The sequence below is a fragment of the Hoplias malabaricus genome, chromosome 2 (assembly GCF_029633855.1).
Source record: "Hoplias malabaricus isolate fHopMal1 chromosome 2, fHopMal1.hap1, whole genome shotgun sequence".
Taxonomy (NCBI): Eukaryota; Metazoa; Chordata; class Actinopteri; order Characiformes; family Erythrinidae; genus Hoplias; species Hoplias malabaricus.
In genome coordinates this window covers 42,308,398-42,334,275 of record NC_089801.1, presented here as the reverse complement: position 1 = coordinate 42,334,275, position 25,878 = coordinate 42,308,398, and the positions used below count along the sequence as shown (strand labels likewise).

At 43.0% G+C, this 25,878-nt stretch overlaps 1 protein-coding gene and 1 long non-coding RNA gene across 3 annotated transcripts; one reads left to right on the top strand and one right to left on the bottom strand.

The window, feature by feature from the left end:
- The first annotated feature begins 390 nt into the window (after positions 1 to 390).
- Positions 391 to 14,149, top strand: LOC136686304 (beta-1,4-galactosyltransferase 1-like). Of its 2 annotated transcripts, none has more exons than XM_066659988.1 (6): positions 391 to 799; positions 2,573 to 2,789; positions 8,386 to 8,481; positions 8,889 to 9,011; positions 12,812 to 12,916; positions 13,622 to 14,149. In XM_066659988.1, the coding sequence occupies exons 1-6, from the start codon at positions 532 to 534 to the stop codon at positions 13,749 to 13,751; spliced, it is 939 nt and encodes a 312-aa protein (XP_066516085.1). In that variant the 5' UTR covers positions 391 to 531; the 3' UTR covers positions 13,752 to 14,149. The 2 variants fall into 2 exon arrangements, with proteins under 2 accessions (XP_066516085.1, XP_066516084.1); XM_066659987.1 differs by having other exon boundaries at positions 392 to 799; positions 2,573 to 2,805; positions 8,294 to 8,481.
- Positions 14,150 to 24,887: 10,738 nt separating this feature from the next.
- On the bottom strand, positions 24,888 to 25,625 carry LOC136675109 (uncharacterized). Its single transcript, XR_010796134.1, has 3 exons — positions 25,548 to 25,625; positions 25,146 to 25,445; positions 24,888 to 25,017 (listed from the first exon to the last, which is right to left on the bottom strand). It is a non-coding gene; the product is annotated as an uncharacterized lncRNA (long non-coding RNA).
- Between the last annotated feature and the right edge of the window lie 253 nt (positions 25,626 to 25,878).

The window sequence follows — 25,878 nt, the reverse complement described above, 5'->3', positions numbered from 1 at the left end:
TTTTGATGTCTCAATAGTTTCTCCTAGACAAAAATGAGATCTGATGAAAAGACGAAAAAAGTTTAGCCCAAGTCTCCTGTGGGTAAAGTGTGTGTTCTGAAATAAAGACCTCTATGGTCGCGTTTCAGTGGAGATATATGTAAAAAACTGCTCAGATTTGCCAGATGGGCATAACCATACTGTATCACTCCTGTGTCATACATTTCCCTTTGTCTCATTTTATGCTTATGTGCAATAAAAAATGTATTAATACGTTGATTAATATATTAAAAAGAAGACAAGAGACACTACACGCCCCGCTGTGCTTTTCTCACACACATACACCCATACATTTTTACACACACTCCACCCCTCAAAACCACATCCCGTGCACGAAAGCCTGAAGGGCCTCTCGCGCTGTACTCGTGCAGTCGCGCGAGATGGAGCTCCACACACTTCCACTCGCTACGCGCTTTCTGAACTCATACCCAGACTAACTTTCCGCGTGTTTTCCTTTTGTTTTTGTTTTCTCTGAGGTGACCTCGCGCACAGATGGATCCTCGCTCAAGCTGCTCCCTGCTCTATAGGACGTGCTCCCTCGTAGTGGTCCTGTGCGCGCTCCACATTTCCATTATGCTGGTGTTCTGCCTGAGGGACACGGGGACCGAGAGTGATCACGCGCACCGTCACAGGCACGTGCACAGGATACCGCAACCCCGGGGCGCAAGCGTTAGAATGAATACACGTATAGCTACTACTGTCGCTACTACTACTGATCAGCAGGAACTCGAGAGATGTCCAGAGGTGTCCCCACTTTTAGGTGAGTAAGTGCACTTCATTTCAAGTGGATTTCATGTCCAGTTATTTATGGACACTTTCACTTTTTTAAAATTCAGTGTAAAGCTCTGAGTTCACAGTGACTGAAGCATTAAATAGCTATGCTAGCTTGTTCCCTGTGGTCTACTGAGAAAATAAATTTGAAGCTCCATTGGCGTTTTGCACAGCGTATTCTGGGCGGACCACTTGTCATTAAACAGAATTTTAGACAACATGTCACATTTTGGCCCTTTTACATTCACAGTCCAATTTTCAGATTTTTCCTTCATTAACTTCTCTTGTTGTTCTTTGTAAATGAGATTAGTAAATAATTTTAATCCAGCACAATACTAACATTTTCAGAATAAATATTTTACATGAGGCCTATTCATTATTGTATCTCTCATAGTTGTTGGTATTATTTGGATTAATTTATTTTCGTGAATAAAAGACTGTGAGGTTAAAAGTAGTTAGATCTTATACACAGCACACCTATCTAAGTGGTCCAATGGTGGATCAGCAGAGGCCTACACTCAGTTGGGTACAGACCTTTTCAAAGGCAGTGGGCCAATATATTCTTCTTGTCTGGGTTTGGACACGACAACAGTGAATTACCCAGTGTGCTAACATTAGGTTATAGAATATTAGCCAGTATATTCTAACAGAGTCTGAACACTAAAAGCAGATATTATTGGATAAATAGCAGTAGATAAGTAACAACACACTAGAGGGATTGGGTCTCGATCAATAAACAATTAGAATGATGGCATGGGTTTGGTTATGACTGTTTTAGCACTACGTTTGTATGCTTTCTTCTGTTTTCATTTTGGTGGTGTCTCACTATAGGAAACTGGGGTCATATGTTGGGGGTGGGAGGTGGGGGTGCAATCTGAGGAAACGGGGCCTAGCTGAGAATTCTGAGTAGTTCATCTATAAAAGAGAGATAGAGAAAGACAAAGAAAGAGAGAGAGGAAGTATTCACTGCTGCAGATTGAATTTCAGACACACAAACTCAAACACTTCCTGTCATACATGCAAACACACTTCTGGAAATCTGTGTCTGAGGCTGAATCACATTTCACACACTTCCCCTTTCCCTCTGTGTTGCCTAGGGGTGGGGGTCTCAGTTCTTCCTGGGAAAGTGGGGCTTGGTTGATGTGCGAGGGTGACATGGCACTTCAAATACAGATTTTTTGAGTCACTTGTGAATCACCAGCGAGACGCTGTGCAGTGCATGAAACCCACAAATGTCAATGTTTTCTCTTTAAAGATAATGACCATCCAGTGGATTATATGAATTTAATGTAGTTTCGGTGGGCTATGGCCCTTTGCATCCAAACAAGAAGAATACATCTACATCTAATAGCTGAAGTAGTTAGCTGTAAATTTCCAAAAACATTCCACCTTAAATGGTGAAGCAGGTACAACCTAGCTTCTGAAACTGCTGCATATTTAATGTGGAACTGGAAGTTTCAAACTAAATCTGCAGAATAAGAATATCAATTTAGCTGAAAATCAGCTTTCTGTCTGTTTAAAGCTCTTAAATGAACATGAACATTTTAGCCAACTTTTAAATACACAGAACAGAAATTCGATATCACACAGACGTCATAAATACAGCCCTCATTTTAAGATATAATCCACATTTTTAAATACCACGGTATATGTTATTATCGTTATACCGCCCAACCCTACTTTCACTGAAATTTAATTTTGGAGGTAAACATTTTTCTTTGGACAGCAATGTCATATATTTGTGTGTGTTTTCTACCTTTAGTGGGTGCAGTAAGAGTGGACTTTTCCCAGAAGGTGAATCTGACCGAGGTAAAGCATAACCCACAGCTCTCAGATGGCGGGCGATACAAACCTCGCGAATGTGTGTCCCTCCACAAGGTGGCGATCATCATCCCCTTCAGACACAGAGAGCAGCATCTGGAATATTGGCTCTATAACCTTCACCCTGTACTGCAGAGACAGCAGCTGGAATACACAGTGTATGTCATCCAGCAGGTAACACACACACACACAGAACCAACTGTTAGTGTTCTCAGAGGAGCGTGTTGAGCTAATGAAGAGCAGTTAGTGTTGTCTGTTGTGTGTGTTTGTTAGGTTGAGTTGGAGGGAGTTAAACTCTCAGACATTCCAATGCTACACTCTTATGATAGCAAAAGCAATGTTTACACGACCGGCACAGATCCTCCCTCTTCTTTCTTTATCACTATTTCCCTTGCTTGCTTTCACACTCTTACTCCCTCATTTATAATCTGCCCTGGTTCCATCTTTTTCCTGTGAATGCACAAATTCATTCAGCAGACAGTAAGTGTGGAAACAATGAGGCAGTAGTTATGATATTTGTAAAGTATTTAGAAAGATGATTATGAGATAATTTATCATAACATCTGAACATCTGTGTTTGAAAGACAGGTGTTTGTTTCGTGTGGTTCTGTGTGCATGTGTGAGAGAGATGTTTTTCTTGTTCAAGTGTGTCCTTAAGGAAAATGAGCATGCAAATGCATCAATTTCACTGCTAAACACACCAACCTGGAGGGTTTTTATATTCCTCTAGCTGTCACATTGGAATTGCAAGCTATGCTTACACTCATGGGCAGCTGCTCTGTTGATGTTTTTCTATAGAGATAACACATCTGTGCATCTTTAAATAGTTGGTATCACTAATTAAAGGGGTGTCTACAGAGTACTGCTGTTGTGTGGAAGAGAGGCCCTAAGTTCATGGAGCTTATATCATTATAACCACTCATGGTTATGCAATACTGAGCTAGACTCCAGGTGTTTCTTAGAGGAACTACACCACAGACGTCGATTCACGCTTGAATAACTGTAACTGACAAAACCTGTTAAGAATCATATTGTGTTTATGCATGATATACTCAGTGAAGAGTTTCTATATGAAGAGTGGGGTAAACCAATCTTAAAAACACAGTAATTGGGTTCTTAATGCATGGGATCAAAATGATAATTCACTTATTCATGTTTAAAACTGTGCTACAAAGAACCTGCATAAAGAAATGTGCTTTATATCAGTAAACATCTCCATGCAATTTGAGAATATTGTGTATGTAATTAGCACCATGCTAATTGGGTATGCAAGCTTCCACTGCTTGTTAGTGACATTAGCCTCAGTCCAAAATCGAAATTGTTTTGCATTGAAATGTTCTTTTATGTAAAACACAAACACACAGCAACAAGGTTTTTTCCTTGCATGCTGGTGGGGCCATTACAAAGACTTTTCATTTTGTGGACAATTACCTTATCCATACGCACTACTGACCTAAACCTCTTACTCTAATCCTAAACCAGAACCCTGGATTTATTTGAGTCTAAACTTACACTAACTCCTAAATCATATATTAACCCTAATCCTAAGAATAATGTATACTTCAGGAGCAGTATATTCTCTTTGAGAACTGCTCTGTTGGCATTTTGGCCTGAGATCCATCCCTCTGCCCAATCATAGTACATAGGGAGGCAGAGAAAAATAAACACTAAACATAATCTGAAAACAAACATGAGCAGAAATGGTGGAGACATGAATTAGAACAAAACCTGGACAGGAACAAAAATGGAACATTGTAGTGGAAATAGTATGCACATGTTGCTGTGACATTAGCACTAAATAGCGGAGTCAATGATAATTAATTATTTTTATTAATAATTAATTATTTAATTCATTTTGCTAAGCTCCATGTTTGGGAGCCATTAAATAATATGTAGTTTCTTTAACTATCTAATTTTCAGCTCAGACAAGAAGGCCATCTTCACATATTATACAGCAGAATTAGCTAGAAATAACTATTATTAATGAATTATGCTCATTGACCAGCTGTGGGTTCTTGACTCTGAAATGGAATCTGAACTAGAATTCCAAACAAGAAAGGTGCACACACAATCAAATAATCAAGGATTGGTTTTATCACACAAGTGGTTTATTAATTGTAATATCAAATAATGAATATTGATTAGACATTCATATAATGAAATGGATTACAGCGATATATGAGGGAACAGGGAGATTAATATATGAGGGAATTTCTCTATGATAATTATTACCCTAAGTTCTAAGAAAGGCTATTGTTTATCCCAGCAAGCATTTCAGTACCAACCCATGAGCCATGAGAGACATGAGACCATGTGACCTTACGTATCCAGAGATGGACAGGGAGCATGTCGCTTCCGGCACGTCTTCCTGGAGAATTGCAGACGCGGGCCTTGTAGGTTGCAGCCGCGGGCATTCCTTTTCTCCCGAGGTTTTCAAACGCAGCCATCGGAGCTGGTGGCGTTCTGAAGGTCTCTGTGGGGATTCTTCATCGTCGCTGATCTCCTGGGCAGGTTTCTCCTCATCTCAGAAGGTCATTCTGAGGGTGCATGCGGCTGTCTTCTTCGTCGATGCTGGTCCGGAGGCGATGTCGTCCTTTTGAGGGTCAGAGGTCTAAGGTTTCCTTCAGGCTCTGGGTGTGGCGTTGAAATTTTGCTAGGGTTAAACTATAGCTTTTCTTAATCTGTAGTTTCTATCTGGACCACGCTTTAAAGGCCCAAGGCTGTTTAAGAAAGCCATGAGTCTGACGCCTGCAGAGTCATTTCAAAAATCCCGGGTCATTTTACTCTTTAGCCTTGAAAAAGGCTAAAAGAGGAAACGCCCCAAGTTTCTGGAGCCTTGAAGTGAAGAGTCGACCAGCGGTGAAAAAGGGGAAGAAGCCCAAAAGCCCGTTTTATTTGGCGCCACAGGTTTTTAACCCGAATTCCTGATTCGTCCTCAATGAAGGAGAATTGGAGCTTTTCTTGCTCCTGATTGGCTGTTTCCTGTACCTTGGGAGTGGCATCACATAGAATTTATGACACTTGACAAGACAAAGACTTGACCATCCCTGGTGAGTGAGTATCCCAGGATTCTGAATCATACTTTGCAATATAAAAGATTATATGTTAACACAAAGTAATATCATTAAGAAAAAGACAACCATGTTCTATATAATTATTAACCAACTAAACACATATTATGTGGCTACCTTGGTTCTACATAAATTCATATAAAACAAAAATGACTTTAAACACATGTAAATTAGTTCCACCTATTTTGATTGTCAAAACGGCATTAATTTCAAACTGTTGTGCACATATGTAACTTCAAATTGTTTTAAACCAATGGGAATTAAGGTTTGTGATTGTTTTGTTTAACAATGTTTCAAAATGTGTGAGAAAACAGTTTTAATCAAGTTTGAGTCTGTGCATCTCTCTGCATTTTGCAGAGATTCTCCTCTTGACCCTGGGACCTTGGGTCGTAAACGTCCTAGAGTGATGTTTTATGAGCTTGCTCTGGATGCTAATCTCAAATTACAATCTGACTGCTGTGGAGGAGATGTCTCTGAGACAAGTTTGGGTATTTAAAATACTCTCGGAAAGTCACAATTTCTTATTAGATATTAATAACACATTCATCATATCATACTACAACATTACCCAGTGCAGGCGTACATATGGTGCTTTTCCACTGCATGGAACCTACAGGACTCTACTCGACTTGGCACGGCTCTTTTGCTTTTCCACTGGCCAAATCTGGTACCTGGTCCTTGGAACAGTCTAACTTTTCAGTCTCAGCTAACTCCAGGTTCCAACAGTGCCAAGTAGATACTAAACGGTGACATGTAAACCCTGCAGAGCACTGATCGGCCAGAGAGACGTCAGTCACCACGAAATGCAGAGCTCATTCATATACAGCACAAACCACTGCAGCAGCCCTGCTTCTGCTTGGGGTTCTCTAAGTGTAGCGGGATTCTGTGGGTGAGGAGTTTATTCCTCAAACCTTGGGGACACTGGAAGTTCTCGTCTTGGGCTGGCTGTGGCCGTTGACAGTCAAAGCGGTGGATTGAGATACTCGAGGCGTGTTGTCCTGGATGAATGCCACGCATTTATTATTTTATAATCTCTAATCTGTGGACTAATCTAGGGCAGTCTACTTGGTTGACCAAAAATGTTTACAAACCTTCAATTAGTTGAAACCTGGAAGCTTTTTTGAGCAACAAAGAAAAGTAAAATAAAATAAAACAAATATCAGTTAACTCAAAAGTACTTAAAATGGAGTCAGTTCCTTTTTTGAGGCTTTCTTTTGTGGAGTCGAGCTTCTCTGAGGAGTGAGTTGCCTTTGTACGCTGAAGATGAATCCTGAAGTCGATTCTCCATGCTGGAACAGAACTGACTTGCTGACTCCGAACTGACTTACAACTGACTTACTGAAGATTCATTCTCTGAGTGAGGCTATCTAGGGTCCTCTAGGTCCCTCCTAGGAGAGGAGTCCATGCTTTAACTGGATCCTGAGGGTTTGGCAGTGCCGCTGGTGATTGGCCCGAGGGGTTCAGGGTGGAGCTTATTCCTAAGAATCCACCCAGGAATCCAGCAGGGATCAGATCAAGACATTTCGTACTGATTAATTAATTCTCTTAAAAGGAAGATATTGGAATAGAACGTGTTTCTTGGTGGACAATTCCACAGTCCATTGCAGATAGCATATAAACAATTTCTTTGTTTAATACCATGTATATTTAACTAGAGAGGACTAGAGAGCAGAGAGGACTTCTCAATTCATGTGGTTTCAGAATGAGATTCACGTGTTTTAGATTACTGATGGGTCGTTAATCTTATAAAAAGATAAGAATTATAAGTTAAATATATTTAATAGATTGATTCACTTTTTCTGTGGGGAATTTTATGACCAAGCATCGCCCGTAAAACACAAATTAAACAACATATTCATCTTACAAACTAGGTGGGTTACATCGGGGACTCAAGAATATAAGAAGGTTTGTAAGGTGAAACAACGTTGATTAAAAAGGATTAATCATTATACAAAAGAAAAATATACAGGAATTTTATAGTTAACTAAGCAGGCGCAGGAACAAAGGACTTATTTGTATTTGCGTGGTATTGTATCTCAGGGCGTCTGCTTGGGGACGTTCTCATTCCATGTGAGGGCGCAGTTGCTCCTAAAGATTTATTCAGGATCTTAATGCTCCTTTGACTTTATGAATAGTAGTTGGTGTTAATTTAATCGTCAAGTGAAGTCTCAGTGTTTGTCTGTGATATCCATTCCATACTGAACAGAGGAAAATAGGTTTTTAAGGTTGGAACCTATAAGATTTGGCTTGTTCACAGAGATAGGGAGAGATCACAATGAAGCCTCTTGATCGTCTGCACTCTTGTTGATTAGATTATCTCCAGCTGTGAGGAGGGCCATGTGTTGTGTTTTGTGTCATTTTGTTGGGTGATTGGGTCATCCCCTAATCTACCTTGATCCTTAGGGAAAGCAGAAGGGTGGTCTATTCTGTGGCCTCGAATAAACAAGAGATTTTAACTTGGGGCATCTAATTAACTAGAGAGTGATTTAATTTGAATTTCTGAGTTCAAACCAACAGCATAACTGTATATTTTTAAAAAGTACTTCCAACATTGAGTGTGTTTATGTGTGTTTGTGTGTGTGTGTGTGTAGGATGGTGAGGACATCTTTAATCGAGCAAAGCTGCTGAATGTTGGCTACATTGAGGCTCTGAAAAATTATGATTATGAGTGCTTTGTGTTCAGTGACGTGGACCTCATTCCTCTGGATGACAGAAACCTTTATCACTGCTTTGAGCAGCCGCGCCACCTTGCCGTGTCTATGGACAAGTTTGGCTACCGGTAAGACACACACAAAAAAGACACTATTGGATTAACTCTTCACAGTGTGAGTGTGTGAGTGTGGCAACTTTCCACAGGTGTGTGTGAGTGAGAGTATAAGTGCAGAAAACTGTCCACAGATGTAAGTGTGAGTGACTGGGTGGGTGTATGAAATTGTCCACAGGTCTGAGTGTGTGAGTGAGTATGTGAAACTGTGCAGAGGTTTGAATGTTTGAGTGACTGGGTTAGTGTGTGGTGCTCTATCCAGGTTGTAATCCTGTTGTGTACCCAATGATTCCAGGTAGGCTCCAGACTAACTGTAGCCTTGATCTCTATGAAATACATATAAAAGAAGAATGAATGAACAAATGAATGCATAAATGTTGTTTTAAAGTGATATTTGTTCTGTATTGTTTTTGTGAACACAGACTGCCCTATAACCAGTATTTTGGTGGTGCGTGTGCAATGAGTAAAGAGCAGTTTCTGAAAATCAATGGTTTTCCCAACAACTACTGGGGCTGGGGTGGCGAAGACGATGACATCTACAACAGGCAAGAAAACAGCAGATTAATATAATATCCATGAGAAATAATCTGATTTATATAGATATCGTTCTTTAACACAGATGTAGTGAGTCAGGTCAGTCATGTTTTGAAGTTGTGCAACATTTTCTTTCTTAGTTTTACACTGTGGCTGTCAAAAACATCCTGAATGTTTCTCCTCATTTAGTCCTTGGCAGCTCAGCAACGCATCACACAGAGATACACTGTCACGCCCTCGTCTCGTCACCTCTGTTTTCCCCGGTCATGTGCTCTTTTAGCACATGGCTATGTTTTGTTTATGTTCTTGTCTCCGCCCTTGTCCCGCCTTTGTTCCGCCTTCTCGTCTGTGTCATGTGTTAACCCGTCCTCCTCGTTATCTGTCCAGGTGCGTCTCGCCTATGTTGAGTATTTAAGTCCCCTTCCATCACTTCCTGTTGTCGTTCATTGTTCTTTGTAATGTTCGCATTGTTCTTCATATGGTTTGCTATATCACTTGTTCTCGGTAATGTTTCGTTCAGTTGTTCTTTGGATTGTATTGCCCTTCGTACTGTTTGTTCCCGATTCTCGTTCTCAGTCTTGTTCTTTCCCCGCTTAGTGTTTGTCCTCTAGTTCGTCAATGTTTGTTTCGTTTATTTCCTGTTGAATAAAGTCTGTGTTCTTAGCGTTTGCGTCCGCCTACGTCAGTCCGCACCCCACGTCCCTGACAGAATGAACGACCAAAAGGACGCAGCTAACACGGACATTCTCCCAGAGAGGAACATAAAAATGGCAGAGGATATACTGGCTGTAAGGGTTGGTGATCAACCTCTCGCTTTACAGTCTTATCTCGGAGTTCCAGCGGAATATGAAGGAGGTCCCAATTGGAAAGGTTTTATATTCCAATGCATGGACTATTTTGAATATTTAACCGGTCCTCCTCCTCCTGCTCTAGTCCAAGTCATGTTCATGAAATCTCTCCTTAGAGGAGAGGCGTTACGGTGGGCTGAAGCCGTAATTAAGGAGAGATCTCATGACATCGATGCAGAGACATTTTTTGAACTCTTTACGGAGAGATTCTCCCATTCAGCTCCCGAGGATGGCTCTGCAGGAACCCCTGCTTCCAAGGACGTTTCTGCAGGAACCCCAGCTATTGAGCACGGCTCTGCAGGTACCCCTGCTCCCGAGGACGTCTCTGCAGTTACCCCTGCTTGCGAGGATAACCCCCTCAGGTCCGGGGAGATTTTTGGGGGGGGGTTATGGGTAGGGGCTGTTAGCCTCAAATCACTGGACATGGGAGATGAGGCTAACAGGGGCGCATCTCCGGGGGAACTATGGTCAAAGAAGTCCCTCGAGAGTGCCCCCATCAGTGCCCCTAAACCCGCTAAATCTACAACTCGTGCTCGTGCTCGGCGAGCAGCACGAGCCCCTGCCTCGGTGGACGTCTCAGTTCCTGTCTCCGGAAAGGCGGTGAAACCAGCCGCTTCTGTTCCCGTGAGAGCGGCGCCTCCAGCCGCTCCTGTCTTCATGAAAGCGGCGCCTCCAGCCGCGCCTGTCTTTGTGAAAGCAGCGCCTCCAGCCGCGCCTGTCTTCGTGAAAGCGGCGTCTCCAGCCATGCCTGTCCCTGTGAGAGCGGCGTCTCCAGCCGCGCCTATCTTCGTGAAAGCGGCGCCTACAGCCGCGCCTGTCTTCGTGAAAGCGACGCCTCCAGCCGCGCCTGTCCCTGTGAAAGCGGCGTCTCCAGCAGCGCCTGTCTCCGTGAGTGTGGCGCCCGCCTCTCCAGTCTCCATGAGCACGGCGCCCGCCTCTCCAGTCTCCGTGAGCGCGGCACTTCCAGCCGCTCCTGTTTCCGTGGACGACATCGCAGGTTCCCCTGCCTCCGTGGACGACGTCGCAGGTTCCCCTGCCTCCGTGGACGACGTCGCAGGTTCCCCTGCCTCCGTGGACAACGTCGCAGGTTCCCCTGGCTCCGTGGATGTCGTCGCAGGTCCCTCTGCCTCCGTGGACGTGGTCGCAGGTCCCCCTGCCTCCGTGGACGTCGTCGCAGGTTCCCCTGCCTCCATGGACGTCGTCGAAGGGTCCCCTGCCTCCGTGGACATCGTCGCAGGGTCCCCTGCCTCCGTGGACGTCATCACAGGGCCTCCTGTCTTCGTAATGGCGGCTCCCTCTGCCGTTTCTGCCCCTGTGACTGTGGCCACGGCCGTTTCTACCCCCGTGATTGTGGCTAAGGCCGTTTCTGCCCCTGTGACTGTGGCCACGGCCGTTTCTGCCCCTGTGACTGTGGCCACGGCCGTTTCTGCCCCTGTGACTGTGGCCTCGGCTGTTTCTGCCCCTGTGACTGTGGCCTCGGCCGTGACTGCCCCTGTGACTGTGGCTACGGCCGTTTCTGCCCCTGTGACTGTGGCTACGGCCGTTTCTGCCCCTGTGACTGTGGCTACGGACGTTCCGGCATCCGTGATGGTGGCTCCGGCCGTTCCTGATCGTACCCGTGGGACGGCCCCAAGGACTTCGGGGCCGATCCCTAGAACTGTGCCCAGGCTGGTTCCTCAGACTGCCCCACAAACATTTGCCAGTCCTGGGCACCCACCTGTTCTTTTGGTTCCTGTCTCTGTCCTTGTCCCTGTGCCCGTGTCTGCCTTTGTCTCTGTCCCAGTCCCTGTCACTGTATTCGTGTCTGTCCCCCTGAATGTCTTGGTCCCTGTTCGCCTGCCTAGTCCAGTCCAGTCCCCGTGTCCGTCCAATGTTCAATCACCTGTCTTGCCCCCAGTCCAGTCCCTGTTTCAACCCTCTGTCCCGTCTCCTGTCCAGTCCCCTGTTAATCATGTCCAGTCCTCTGTCCCCAAACATGTCAAGTCCCCGTATCCATCCCGCGTTCAATCACCTGTCTTGTCTCAAGTCCAGTCTCTGTTTCAACCCCCTGTCCAGTCTCAAGTCCCGTCTCCGGTCAAGTCCCCGTTTCAACCCTCTGTCTTGTCTCATGTCCAGTCCCCTGTCCATTCCCAGTTCTCCATTCCGTCACCTGTCCCGTCTCCTTTCCAGTCTCTTGTTGCCCCCCTTTGTCAGTCTCATGTCATGTTCCCAGCTCCATTTCCTTTGTCTGTTCCCGTCCTGTCCTGAGTCCTGTCCCCCATGGTTCCTTGTCTTGTCTTAGTCTGTCTTGTTTTCCGTGCTCTCTCCTGTGCCAGCTCCTGGGGGGTTTAGGTGTACGCGCCCCGGGAGTTGAGCGTTCAGGGGGGGGGCATCTGTCACGCCCTCGTCTCGTCACCTCTGTTTTCCCCGGTCATGTGCTCTTTTAGCACATGGCTATGTTTTGTTTATGTTCTTGTCTCCGCCCTTGTCCCGCCTTTGTTCCGCCTTCTCGTCTGTGTCATGTGTTAACCCGTCCTCCTCGTTATCTGTCCAGGTGCGTCTCGTCTATGTTGAGTATTTAAGTCCCCTTCCATCACTTCCTGTTGTCGTTCATTGTTCTTTGTAATGTTCGCATTGTTCTTCATATGGTTTGCTATATCACTTGTTCTCTGTAATGTTTCGTTCAGTTGTTCTTTGGATTGTATTGCCCTTCGTACTGTTTGTTCCCGATTCTCGTTCTCAGTCTTGTTCTTTCCCCGCTTAGTGTTTGTCCTCTAGTTCGTCAATGTTTGTTTCGTTTATTTCCTGTTGAATAAAGTCTGTGTTCTTAGCGTTTGCGTCCACCTACGTCAGTCCGCACCCCACGTCCCTGACACACACAGGTGTCCTGCATAGTCTCAGAAATGATAAAGGGAATTAAATTTTATTTTAATGAGGTGTATTAAATAATGAAATGTTTACTTACATTTGTTTGTCTTATGAAGGCTGTCATTTCGAGGAATGAGTATTTCTCGTCCTGATGCTGTAATTGGACGCTGTAAAATGCTTCGACATGAAAGAGACAGACTGAATGAACCAAACCCCAAGAGGTAAACCTCACAAATACACACTTCCAACATTTTATCAGTTGCTGCTTTGAACCACCTAAAATTAACATAACCTAATTGTATACAAATTATATTTACATTAGATTTATATTCTATAACAACTGGTTCAACTGTTTTATTTATTTATTTTTAAATCTGGCTTGAAACTCACTCATTCATTGACATTCAAATGTATTCACTCGCATTTATACTCACTCATTCATTCATATTCTCACACATACTTACTCAGTCAGACATAAATACCGATCTGATACTTGAATCGGGTATTGGAAAAATGATGCAAATCCATGGAACCAAGCAGTGTACACAACAAAGGGCTTTTAATTTGAAACGATAGGCACAGGAAATAGAGACGTGATGACACCAAACTAAGGTGGCCCTCTGAGTCACATGTACATTTCTAGTTGTAAAGCTGACCAAATGCATTGTAGCTACATCACACTTCATTGTATGTAGGCTGTTGTAATACAGTGTTAGACAGTTTTTGGCTATTTTTCAGGATTTTTATGTTAACAAGGCTGAATACAGGTGGAGAGGAGCACTGCCTTTATTGATAGACACATTTATAAAAAGCAAATATCCAAATCTCAAAATTTAAAAAAACAAATATCTAAACAACAAATGAGTAGCCGAATTTTCGGAACCAGCCCTAATTTTCAGAATAAATAGTGATTTTTTCCCTCACAGGTTTGATCAAATTGCTCACACAAGAGAAACTATGGGCAGTGATGGCATCAACTCACTGAGCTACAGAGTGGTAAAGATCGAGAAGGACAAGCTCTTCACCAGAATCATTGTGGACATTGGCAAGCCTTGAATTTCTGACACATTGCTTTAAAAACACTCCTCAGTTTAGGAACCTGCTCCTGAAGATGTGATTTTTTTTTTTAAAGAAATTTACACTGGAACGCTGATCATTATAAAGTCGCTCCCTGGGCAAACCCTTTCTAAAGAGAACAAAATTGAATCTCACAAGACACTCGCTTTCCAAAGACAAAAATCCAGTTGCCGAACACCTGAGCACTGCACAAAAAATTTCATTCATATTTGAATGAGCTAAATATAGAACAGCTTTAACATATTAGCTCATAAGATTAGTGTTATCTATCTATCTATCTTAGCTATGGAACTGTGTATGACTGTAATTTACCTGTAGTTTACTTGAATATTGCAATAAATTCATATTTGGCTAGTCAAAAACCTGCATACATGGATATATACATGACAGCATTAGACACAGCATTTCAGAAACATCAAAAGCATGGATTAAAATGCAGAACTAGCTGCTGTTTTGGCACTTTGACAGGTTCTGTGTTGTTTCATAACTTTTTATTTGAGGTACAACATTTTTGCTTGCTAACGTAACACAGCATAATGTAGCTAGTTGTCCTCGAAGGTTTCTGGTGCTGTTGACCTGACGTCTTGACAAACAGATTCAGACTGAACTGACCAAAGAAAAAAACATTTTAGGAAAGACTGAATAAGTACATTAAAAAAGAAGTAAAAATGTGCTGCCACGTTCAGGCTAATCAAGTTCCTATTACTTGCCTGAGAAGGTGGAGGGAGTACTGCCAATCCTTCAAATTTAAGTACTCTACTATTTTTGTTTGTCTTCTACGATTTTTTTTTGTATCAGGATATCAGAGAACACTTTATAGTGCAATGACCTTCTGAAATTCTCAGGAATCAACAACTCAGACTTGAGCGTTTTTAGTTAAATGAAGTGACCATGGAGAAGAAGACCAGTCTTCCTGACAAAGCAAAAAGGAAAAATCTGGCTAAGGGCTAAAAGTCAATCAAAAATTGGAACATAAATGTGTATCTGAAACAGTAAGGACAGGAAGAACTTGTGGTCAGGGATGAAATACATCTTTAAAACAAACTGGAACTGAACTAACCATTGTTTCAGGGTCAGAAATAGATTTCTGCTCATATTCATGCAACAAAAGATATGTATTTGGCTTTTCCCCCCAAAGAAATCAAAACATAGATATGCATAAATTATGTACAATAATGAGAAATGACAGGAAAAAAAACTATTGAACACATGAAGAAAGAGAGGTACAGTAAGCCATGGAAAGTCAATACACCAACTGAAATCTATCAGTAATTAGCATTCCTGCCACTTAATGCAAGTTAATATCAGCAGGTTCATCTGTTGGTCTATTAAAAAGTGTTTCATTACCAAGTTGCCATACAAGGAACATCTCATGACTGGTAAAACCAGTGAGCTCTCTCAGGACATTTTGCAACCTTATTGTTGCAAAACAAACTGATGGCTTTGGTTACTGAAGAATTTCTAAACTACTAAAGGTTCCAGTGAGCACTGGTGGGGCCATAATCCAGAAGTGGAAATAACATCATTTCACCATAAACCAGCCACAACCAGGAGCACAAGCAGGTGCAAGATTTCAGAAAAATTGTCTAAGAGTCAAGCACCACTTGCGGAGAGTTAGAGAAAGACCTGGAATCATCAAATACAGTTGTTTCAAAGAAAACAATAAGTAATGCACTCAACCGCCATGACCAGTATGCACGAGGGTAGACATTTCAGCAGGACAATGATCGTAAACACATAGCCAAGAAAATTTTCAGTTGGTTTCAGAGAAACAAAATAAAGCTGCTAGAATGGCCCAGCCTGACCTGAATCCAATTGAAAATCTATGGAAGGACCTAAAGCTCAGAGTTCATAGAAAGAGCCCACAGAACCTTAAGTATTTAAAGACTGTGTGTGGAAGAATGGGCCAAAATCACACCTGAGTAATGCATGTGACTAGTTTCTCCATATAGGAGGCGTCTTGAAGCTGTCATCACCAACAAAGACTTAAAGTCCTCCTCCATTGTGTACTTCTCCTTAGCTCTCACTTCATGCTCCTCCTCCATCTTCACCTCCTTCACTTCCACCTCCTCCATCCTCTTGTCCCTCTCCTCTACATTTCTCCACCACCACCTCTTCTTATTCTTCCTCTTCTCCTTCTTAGAGCTCTTCGTTTTAAGGTGGGGCTCGTGGTTGGACTCGTCCTCGATTTCTGTTCGAAAACAGCAGAGCAACATTTTTGCAGCTGGTCACTGTAAGTGGTAAGCAGCGAATGGCCAAATCTTCGGAATTTTGTCGATGTCATAGCATGTTGTTTACGTGTTGCCGTGACGATTGGCTTTTCTGGCACGTGGTTATTGTTGCAGTGTTCTAACAGTTGACTGTCTGTGAGGAGTTTGGTGTGTTCTCCCCGAGTCTGTGTGGGTTTCCTCCCACAGTCCAAAAACACACGCTCACTGTAAACCCGAATAAGTTAGCAGAACTTAAAAAAATTAAGGCAATCTGTCAGAAGTCAGAAGTATGCTTAATTTTGTTGTTTGAGTCACGTACACACATTAAATTTAAGTCACTGCTACTTCAATTAAAGCATGAAACAACTCAAAAATATTCATTTCTATTACGTAAAAGAATTAACTACTAATAATTAATTTATTTGAAGTATTTTAATTATATTTTGAATGTTGACTTAAATTATTGTATACAATTTCAACTAACTTTAAATGAATGGTTATGTAATTAAATATTTAAAATACTCACAACACAAAGAAAAACACTTACAATAAGCAAAATTACACCCGTGACTACTTAAAAAATTTGTGGCAACAGATTGCCTTAAATTAACTAAGTTCTACTAACTCAAAATATTGACATATGTCACGCCCTCGTCCTGTCTGGTCTGTTTTCCCCGCCATGTGCTCTCTAAGCACATGGCTCTGTTTGGTATTGTCCTTGTCTCCGCCTTTGTTCCGCCTCCTTGTCCGTCATCCTCGTTATCTGTTTCAGGTGTGTCTCGTCTGTTCGTGTATTTAAGTTCCCTGGTGTCACTTGCTTGTATCGGTCATTCCTAGCTCTATTCATGTTGTTTCATGTTCTCGTTCCTAGTCATGTTCTTTCCTCGCTTCGTGTTTGCCCTCAAGTTCGTTTGTGTTTGTTTTGTTATTTTCTTGTAAATAAAAGTCTGCGTTATTAGCGTGTGCGTCCGCCTCCGTCAGTCTGACTCAGCATCTCTGACAACATACACAAAACATAGGTTCAAACGGAAATTTATTTATGAACTAAAGAGCAGGTATTCTGAGCCACATAGATAGTTTTCCAAAGATAAATTGCACCATTAGATAATTGCATGAGCTTACTAGAGCAAACAACTCAAAATCAATGCAATAACAAACCACAAAATTGTATTCAAATAATCATGATAATAATAAAACAAAGAAAATCAACCAACTGATTAAAAACTCAAAACATTCAATAGTGTCCTTTGTGGCCTATGTAAATTTGTGGCTAAACATCAATAACAAACTGCAAGTCCCTCAACAGGACTAACTGGGGGGAAATAAGAAATAACTATTGCTGATACAATAAAGAGAGGAAAAAGTTGTTCTTCTACATTTACAACTTCTAAGTGCATAGACCATCAGATCATTCTTTATGGTCTTTAACCTAGGTGACAGTTTCCCATCCTCCAGTCCAAGTAAAAATTTTTGGCAAATTCAAAGGTGCTGGTCAGTCCCTTGGGATAACTGAGATGAAGAGCATAAATTAGGCCAAACAATACCAGAAAAGCATCTGCAAGCCTGCAGAAGTGGGTTACCACATCACTCTCCAGGACAATGGAAATTTTCACAGAGTGGTAGTGAACAGGATCATTGACATTTTCACTAACAGTGATAAGTAGAGCAACTGCAACATCTCCAAGGTCTACCTCATTGGGATCATCCTGATGGAAATGAGAAAGAGAGAGAAAGACAAAGGAACATATAATACCACTTTAAAAGTCATTTTAAAAGTTATTTCTGACACACACTTCCAGAGAGCAGGGGTTCCTCATATAGCCACGGAATGCAACATATTGGTAGCTCCCCTGCTGACTCTCTTCAAGATCAACTCATACAATGACAAGAGGTTAGACTTACCAATAGCAGTAAATCGCTGTCTGTCATTTTGTGTTTGATTTTGATTCAAGTGTTATTGCAAAGAGAAACGATTTAACATTCTTCCCATCATGCGTCATATAACAAGTGCTCTGTGTTGTAATGTTTTTTGCTTGCAGGCACCTGTCATGTTTTGATAAAATGATAATACAATGCAGTTTTACAGTTCATCATCATCATCATTTTCTTCTCCGCTTCTCCATTTCAGGGTCGCGGTGGCAACAGGGCGAGCAAAGAAGCCCAGACGTCTCTGTCCCTTGCAACATCCACCAATTCCTCCTGGGGGATCCCAAGGCGTTCCCAGGACAGCCGGGAGATATAATCCCTCCAGCGTGTCCTGGGTTTACCCCGGGGCCTCCTTCCAGTTGGACGTGCCTGGTATACCTCCAGTGGGAGGCGTCCAGGAGGCATCCTGATCAAATGCCCAAACCACCTCAACTGACTTCTCTCAATGCGAAGGAGCAGCGACTCTACTCCGAGCTCCTCCCTAGTCACTGAGCTCCTCACCCGATCACGGAGAGTACGCCCAGCGACCCGTCGGAGAAAGCTCATTTCGGCCGCTTGTATCCGCGATCTTGTTCTTTCGGTCATTACCCAGAGCTCATGACCATAGGTGAGAGTGGGAACGTAGACTGACCGGTAAATTGAGAGCTTTGCTTTATGGCTCAGCTCTCTCTTCACCACAACGGTGCGGTACAGTGACCGCATAACTGCAGACGCTGCACCTATCCTACGGTCAATCTCACCATCCCTCTTCCCATCACTCGTGAACAAGAACCCGAGATACTTGAACTCCTTCACTTGGGGCAGGTTCTCACCCCTTACCTGAAGGGAGGATGCCATCTGTTTCCGGGAGATAACCATGGCCTCAGATTTGGAGGTGCTGATCCGCATACCGACCGCTTCACACTCGGCTGCAAACTGCTCAAGTGAACGCTGGAGGCCTCCGTGCGAAGAAGCCAGAAGAACAACATCATCCGCAAAAAGCAGAGATGCCACCTCCTGAGCTCCTCAACGGAAGCCCTCCTGTCCCAGGCTACGCCGCGCCACCCTGTCCATGAATATCAGGAACAGGAGTGGAGATAAGGCACAGCCCTGACGGAGTCCAATGCCCACACTGAACAAGCCTGACTTACTACCAAGGATGCGAACACAACTCAAACTCTGAGAGTACAAGGACCGTACGGCTCGCCGGAGCGACCCTGGCACCCCATACTCCTGGAGCACCTCCCACAGAATCTCTCGGGGAACACGGTCATATGCCTTCTCCAAATCCACAAAGCATGTGTAGAGTGGAGTAGCAAATTCCCACGCCCCCTCAATCATCTGTGCAAAAGTAAAGAGTTGGTCCATAGTTCCACGGCCAGGACGAAATCCGCATTGTTCCTCCAAAATCCTAGGTTCGACTATCGGACGGATTCTCCTTTCCAGCACCTTGGCATAGACTTTCCCCGGGAGGCTGAGAAGTGTAATGCCACGATAATTGGCACACTTTCTCCGGTCCCCTTTTTTGAAAATAGGAACCACCACCCCGGTTTGCCAATCCAAAGGCACTGTTCCCGAGGTCCATGCGATATTGTATAGACGTGTCATCCAAGACAGCCCCACAGTATCGAGTGCCTTCAGTAACTCTGGGCGAATCTCATCCACTCCTGGAGCTTTGCCACTGCGAAGCTTTTTCACCACCTCAGTGACTTCAGCCAAGGAAATGGAATCTGACCCCCCAGACACTTCTGGCCCTACCTCCTGTACAGGAGGCATGTCTCTCGGGTTAAGGAGTTCCTCAAAGTGCTCCTTCCAACGCCCAACAATACGCTCAGTCTAGTTCAGAGTTTCACCATCCTTGCTGAGCACAGCTTGGACAGTGTCCCCCCTCCCCCTCCTGAGCTGTCGGAGTGTTTTCCAGAACCTCTTGAGGCCGCCCGGAAGTCATTCTCCATGGCCTCTCCAAACTCCTCCCATGCTCTGGATTTTGCTTCAGCAACTGCCACAGCTGCAGCCTTTTTCGCCTGCCGATACCCATCCGCAGAATCGGAAGTTCCCCGAGCTAGCCAATCTCGAAAAGCCTCCTTCTTCCGCTTGACAGCTTCCCTCACCCCCGGTGTCCACCAACGGGTTCTTGGGTTGCCGCCATAACAGGCACCGACAAGCTTTTGACCACAGCTACATGCAGCCGCTTCCACGATGGAGGTCCGGAACAGTGTCCATTCAGACTCCATTCCCCCTACCTCCTCCGGAACATGTGAGAAGTTCTCTCGGAGGTGAGAGTTGAAATCCATCCGGACAGAGTCATCTGCCAGCTTTTCCCAGCACACCCTCACTATACGTTTGGGTTTACCAGGTCTGTCCGGCAGCTTTCCCCGCCATCGGATCCAACTCACCACCAGATGGTGATCGGTTGACAGCTCAGCCCCTCTCTTTACCCGAGTGTCCAAAACATACGGCCTCAGGTCAGAAGACACAACCACAAAGTCGATCATTGACCTTTGGCCCAGAGTGCTCTTGTACCAAGTACACTTATGAGCAATCTTATGTTCGAACATGGTGTTCGTTATGGACAAACCATGGCTAGCACAGAAGTCCAACAACATCACACCACTCGGGTTTAGATCAGGCAGTCCGTTCCTCCCAATCACTCCTCTCCAGGTTTCCCAGTCATTGCCAACGTGAGCATTGAAGTCCCCCAGCAAAACAACAGAGTCAGTGCATGGAATCCCCTCTAGAACTCCAGTCACTGCCTCCAAGAAGGCCGAATACTCTGAGCTGCTGTTCGGTGCATACGCACACACAACAGTCAAAGTTTTCCTCTCTGCAAGCCGGAGCCGCATTGAGGCGACCCTCTCGTTTACTGGGACAAACTCCAGCTGTACAGGCGCCAGCCGGGGACTTGTGAGTATCCCCACACCCGCCCGGCGCCTCTCACCCTGTGCAACTCCTGAGTAAGAGAGAGACCAACCCCTATTGAGGAGTTTGGTTCCAGAGCCTACACTGTGTGTAGAGGTGAGCCCAACTATATCTAGCTGGTATCTCTCAACCTCACGCACCAGCTCTGGCTCTTTCCCCCCCAGTGAGGTTATGTTCCACGTACCAAGAACCAGTTTCCGCTGACAAGTTCCACGACGCCAGGGGCCCCCTTGCCCCCGCTCTGTGCCCGATGGGCATTGCACCGCACCCCTACTCTGGATCTTGCGGGTGGTGAGCCTACATGATCCTCCCACGTTGCCATTTCGGGCTGAGCCCGGCCGGGTTACGTGGGCTGCCCAGCCACCAGACGCTCGCCGTCGGACACTACCCCCAGGCCTGGCTCCAGGGGTAGGTCCCGGTAACCCTTTCCCGGGCAGGGTACACTGAATTTTAATGTGTGTACTCATAGGAATGCTTTTGGATCATGTTTGTCTGGATCTTCACTCCAGACCTGTTCGCCATGGGAGACCCTACTGGGAGCTAACAGCTCCCGACGACATAGCCCTGGAGGTCATGAGACCAGACAAGCCCTTCCGCCACGACAAGGCCCTGATCCAGGAAGGGAGTTTTACAGTTTACCTTCTAAATTGCACTTAATGCTAGGAAATATGGCAAATAAATACATTTCATGGAGTACAGATTTTTCATATGTTGTCACTTTTTTTCTGACATCTTGTAAATTGTAACAGAAACAATGTGTATGAAATTATGTTTAAATAATACATTTAATAATAACCACGTTTTATTACAGAGAGCATAACTAGTCCTGTTTAATTATATGTGGTGAAGCATTTGAAACACAGAATAAAAAACATTGTTTTGACAGTTTGATTGCACCATTTTCTAAATGTAAATATTGGGACTATTTAAGGAGAAATGGAAACAGTCTAACAAGAAGCTGATGAATAAGAAGTTCACTTTTTATGCTGTATTTAGTTAAACATAGCACAGTTCATCTGGACTGAATGTGACAGTACAAGACTTACCGTGGATGTCTTGTAAAAACCTAAGACGTCCTCACGCAGCAAGACCAGCAGAGCACGAAGAACTGTAGTTCGCCTTGTGTGGACATGTAATTCCTAACCAATAATGAAAAACCATGATACAGTTATCAGGTCAGTTAATCACACTTGTTAAACAGTGTATATCACACAAAATTCCCCCATAAACAAAAAACTCCTAACCTGTTCATCAAGCACCTTCAAAATGTCACCAAGAGCATCTGAAACTCGCCCTGTCTTGGAAGCCTTTTGCCAGAACATGGTCATCAAACGAGATGTGTGGTGATCCAGTTGTGCATAGAATTTGTTGGGCAAGTTTTGGTTTGTGATCCTCTGAAACTCTGCATACACCTTTAGTTGACAAAAACATTCCAATGATATATAAATATATATATATAAACATATATTTTACAGTGTATATATCACTGGACAAAATAAATACCTCAGCCTCCATCCGCAGGGCAGGCCAGGAAGGAATTGTTTAACTTATGGGCTGGTGGTGACAATGATCTGAGGGTTTCAAGGGTTACTTGGTTGTGTCCCTGCAGAACGTTTGGTAAGAAGTTGACTTCTGCACGCTTTGGTCTCTTTATGTTTGAGTGTGATGGTTCATTTTCAGGATTCGTCCGACTTCTTTTACCAGCATTAATATAATTTATATTACAATATTTTTTATCATTTATTAATTCATAATTTGATTCAGTACACAATATACTTTGATTCGGTCCTTATATTGGACTGAGGTCTGATCAAATATGTTAAATGCGACCTGAACTGAAAGTGTTCTTGATTTTGTAAGAACAACAGTTGAACACATCTCTACTTTTTTATCTTAGATTATTCATACCTTTTTAATACTACATTTCAAGACACAAAACTACTATGATTTAAAATCCACTAAGTCTGTCCTAATGGAATGTGTGTACAATACAGGTAATAATTAAGAATAATGTCATAATACTTTATTTAATAACGTCAGTATTCTTTTAATTATGAGGCTACATTATCTTGAACATAACTGTGAAAAGAACTTCCAAAGATCTTAATTCATGAAAAAAATCATGCTTGGAAACAATCAAAAGTAGAGGACAATAGGAATCATGGACAAAATGTACAAGTCATAACAAGGCTGTATTTGAAAAGTTGAACAAACCAAACTTTTATCTTTGATTTTGCCTTCCCTCCTCTCTCTCTCTCTCTCTCTCTCTCTCTCTCTCTCTCTCTCTCTCTCTCTCCCTCACTCTCGGTCACTCTCACTTCCTCACACGCTCTCTCCCACCCTCTCCTTTTCTATCTCCCTACCCCTCAGCTGGTCTCTCTCTCCCTCCCTTGCTGCTCACTCTCTCACCCCCTCCATCGAAACACAACTCTGTCTCAATTGCAGCGGTCGTAGCTATCTTTTTTTTAAATATATAAACATATCACGCATGCCTAGAGAGGAAGGCTGTCTATTCAACCAGTCTGAACCAAGTATACATTGCAAACAAATAACATAAAAATATTGCTGTGCCTTACCTTTTTTGGGTGCAGCGTTGCTCCGAAGAAATTGTGGTTTAAAGTTAACAGTCCTGTTTTGTTTGGTGCTCTCCCAACGGTCCGACTCAGCACAGAAAAGTCCCGATGTAAGCTTAATGACTTAACATTTCAACATTAGAATGTTAGATATGCAACTCATGCTGTCTATTCCAATTAAAATATGAACTTTAAACAATTCCCTTCAAAAACTGTAGTATTTTTGTAATAGTTTCAAATACCTTTGTGACACATTTGGCTCAACTTTGTTTAACGGAGCTACAAAACACGTTATTTTGTTAACTGTATAACGGAACACTATTCTTCCAAATTCCACACTTTAGCAAAGACTGACGCAAAGAAATTCACTGAAATCCATTAACCCAGACCATCCACCATCTTGATTGAAAATTACACGCAGTGATTCTACGCCTATGACGTCAGACGTCACGGTGCATAAACCTTTAACATTTATATTCAGGTAAATCCATCATATAAAGTTAATTTTACTTAAAACCACAAACAGAACTCTGCTAAATGAAAACATCACAGTTTCACAACCTCAAAAAGAAGAAATCGTTTAATATAATTGATTTGTTGAAGTGAATAAAACCTTTTGAAATATCTAAGTTAGAATCACTCAATCCAGTTAATGAATTTGAACGTTAGGGTTTACAGTGCTGGTAGGTGGTTTGGAGACTCAAAAGTGTCTGTAGGTGTGAATGTGTGAGTGAATGTGTGAGTGCGTGCCTCCAGGGCGCCACCTTGCACCCAGTGATCCCAGGTAGACTCCGGACCCACCGCGACCCTAAAATGGATTAGCGGTTTCAGACAATAAATGAATTAATGTATTTCCATCCTGACCATCACCATTCATTTAGAAGTCATCATTGTGGATAAAGTGACTCTGAGTTTGAGGTTAAATAAAACACAGAATAGATTTTTAGAGATCTAAATATTTTAGCGTGTCATTTACAACGTCTACTTTAAAAAATTATGGCAGAAATCAAGAGTCATGAAGAATGACTTGAAGAGAAGAGGCAGATCAATGGAAGAAGAAAAGTAGTGAAAGTTCTGAGCACTGCTTCATTACAAATAAAACATGAAAACCACGAGGTTTTAGTGGATTACAGCATTTATTAATAACACAATAATCAATAACAACAATACGATAATTAACATCAATGAAACTAATATTTACAGATTACAGAATTTAATCGATTACATCAATAACATCAATAAAATCAATATTTACAGCTTCAGAAATTCAGAAATAATTTAAAAAAGAAAGGGTAAAGTCAGGGATAGTTTTTTTTTTTCTAAACTTAGTAACACAATAAATAAATACAATAAAATTAAAGAAATCAATATTTACAGATTTCAAATTAAGAAAAAATCTAAAAAGGAAGGGGAAAGAGTCAGGGATTTTTTTTTTTTTTGTAGGACTAGCAACACAATCAATGGCTACAATAAAGGCAATTAAGTCAATATTTACTGATTGAAAAAGCAGGGAATGAAGAGTAAAGGGTCAGGGAAATGTTATTTTTTTGGTTCTTTTTTTGCTGTAATTTTTCCTTCAGTAGAAAGTGGAGGTCATCATGGAGGAGGAGGCTGTGAGTGTCAGAGCCTGGATCACAACTAAACAATAAAATAGCAGCAGAGTAAAAATGACACACTGACCACAAACACAAGCAGCGGTCAGTTCACTTTGATCACATGACATTTTTATAAGAATGAAGAAACATCCCTGTGTGGTCATGACATACCGTTCCTATCGGTGAGCCTCCTGGCCTGCCTTCGTTCTCAATCGAGAGTCAAGCGCTACTTAACCCTGACCATAAGGTCACCAGAAGGTCTAGGAGAAGAAAACCCCACATGAACACACTCTTCATGTCCGACACCACTGTGTCCAATTTGTGAATTCTGCATCCTCGGTTTAGTAGCTGTGTTAAAGCCTGGGTCTCAAGACGCTGAAGGACTCACCACTTGGTTAGCTTGGTAGACGGTCACCTGCTGGTCACTCTGGAGGTGTGAGGACAGAGGGTGGGACGGAGGCTGAGATGGAGCTACAACACAACAACAGCAGAGGGTTCAACAACCAGGAGCTTTTCATCTACTGTGAGTAATGAAATAGTAATTACAATGTAATAACATGATTAATAACATACCATTCTGTGAGTGTGACCTCCTCCATCACCTCCTTCACTTTCTCCTCCTCCACCTATTCCTCTATCACCTTGTCCTCCTCCTTCTCTCCACACTGTTAAACAAAGTTTGCAGTAGATGGTTGTGGAATGAGGGCAATGATATTAGCACATTTTAATTAAATTCAGCTAATGTAATTATAAAGAAAATCTCACCTCCTCCTCCTCCACCTTCAGCAACATCTGCTCCTCCTTCTCTTCTCTCATAACATCCACCACCTCCTCCTCCTCCACTTTAGACTCATCCTCCTTCTCTTCCTCTTTGAAGGCCTCCTGTTCCTCCTCCACCCTGTGT

Excerpts from the sequence above, each read along its gene's own strand:
- LOC136686304 (XM_066659987.1), top strand. The coding sequence starts at position 532 with ATGGATCCTCGCTCAAGCTGCTCCCTGCTCTATAGGACGTGCTCCCTC. Across the intron at positions 2,806-8,293 it reads CAGTGTATGTCATCCAGCAG|GATGGTGAGGACATCTTTAA; the intron begins GTAACACACACA and ends GTGTGTGTGTAG. Across the intron at positions 12,917-13,621 it reads AATGAACCAAACCCCAAGAG|GTTTGATCAAATTGCTCACA; the intron begins GTAAACCTCACA and ends TTTCCCTCACAG.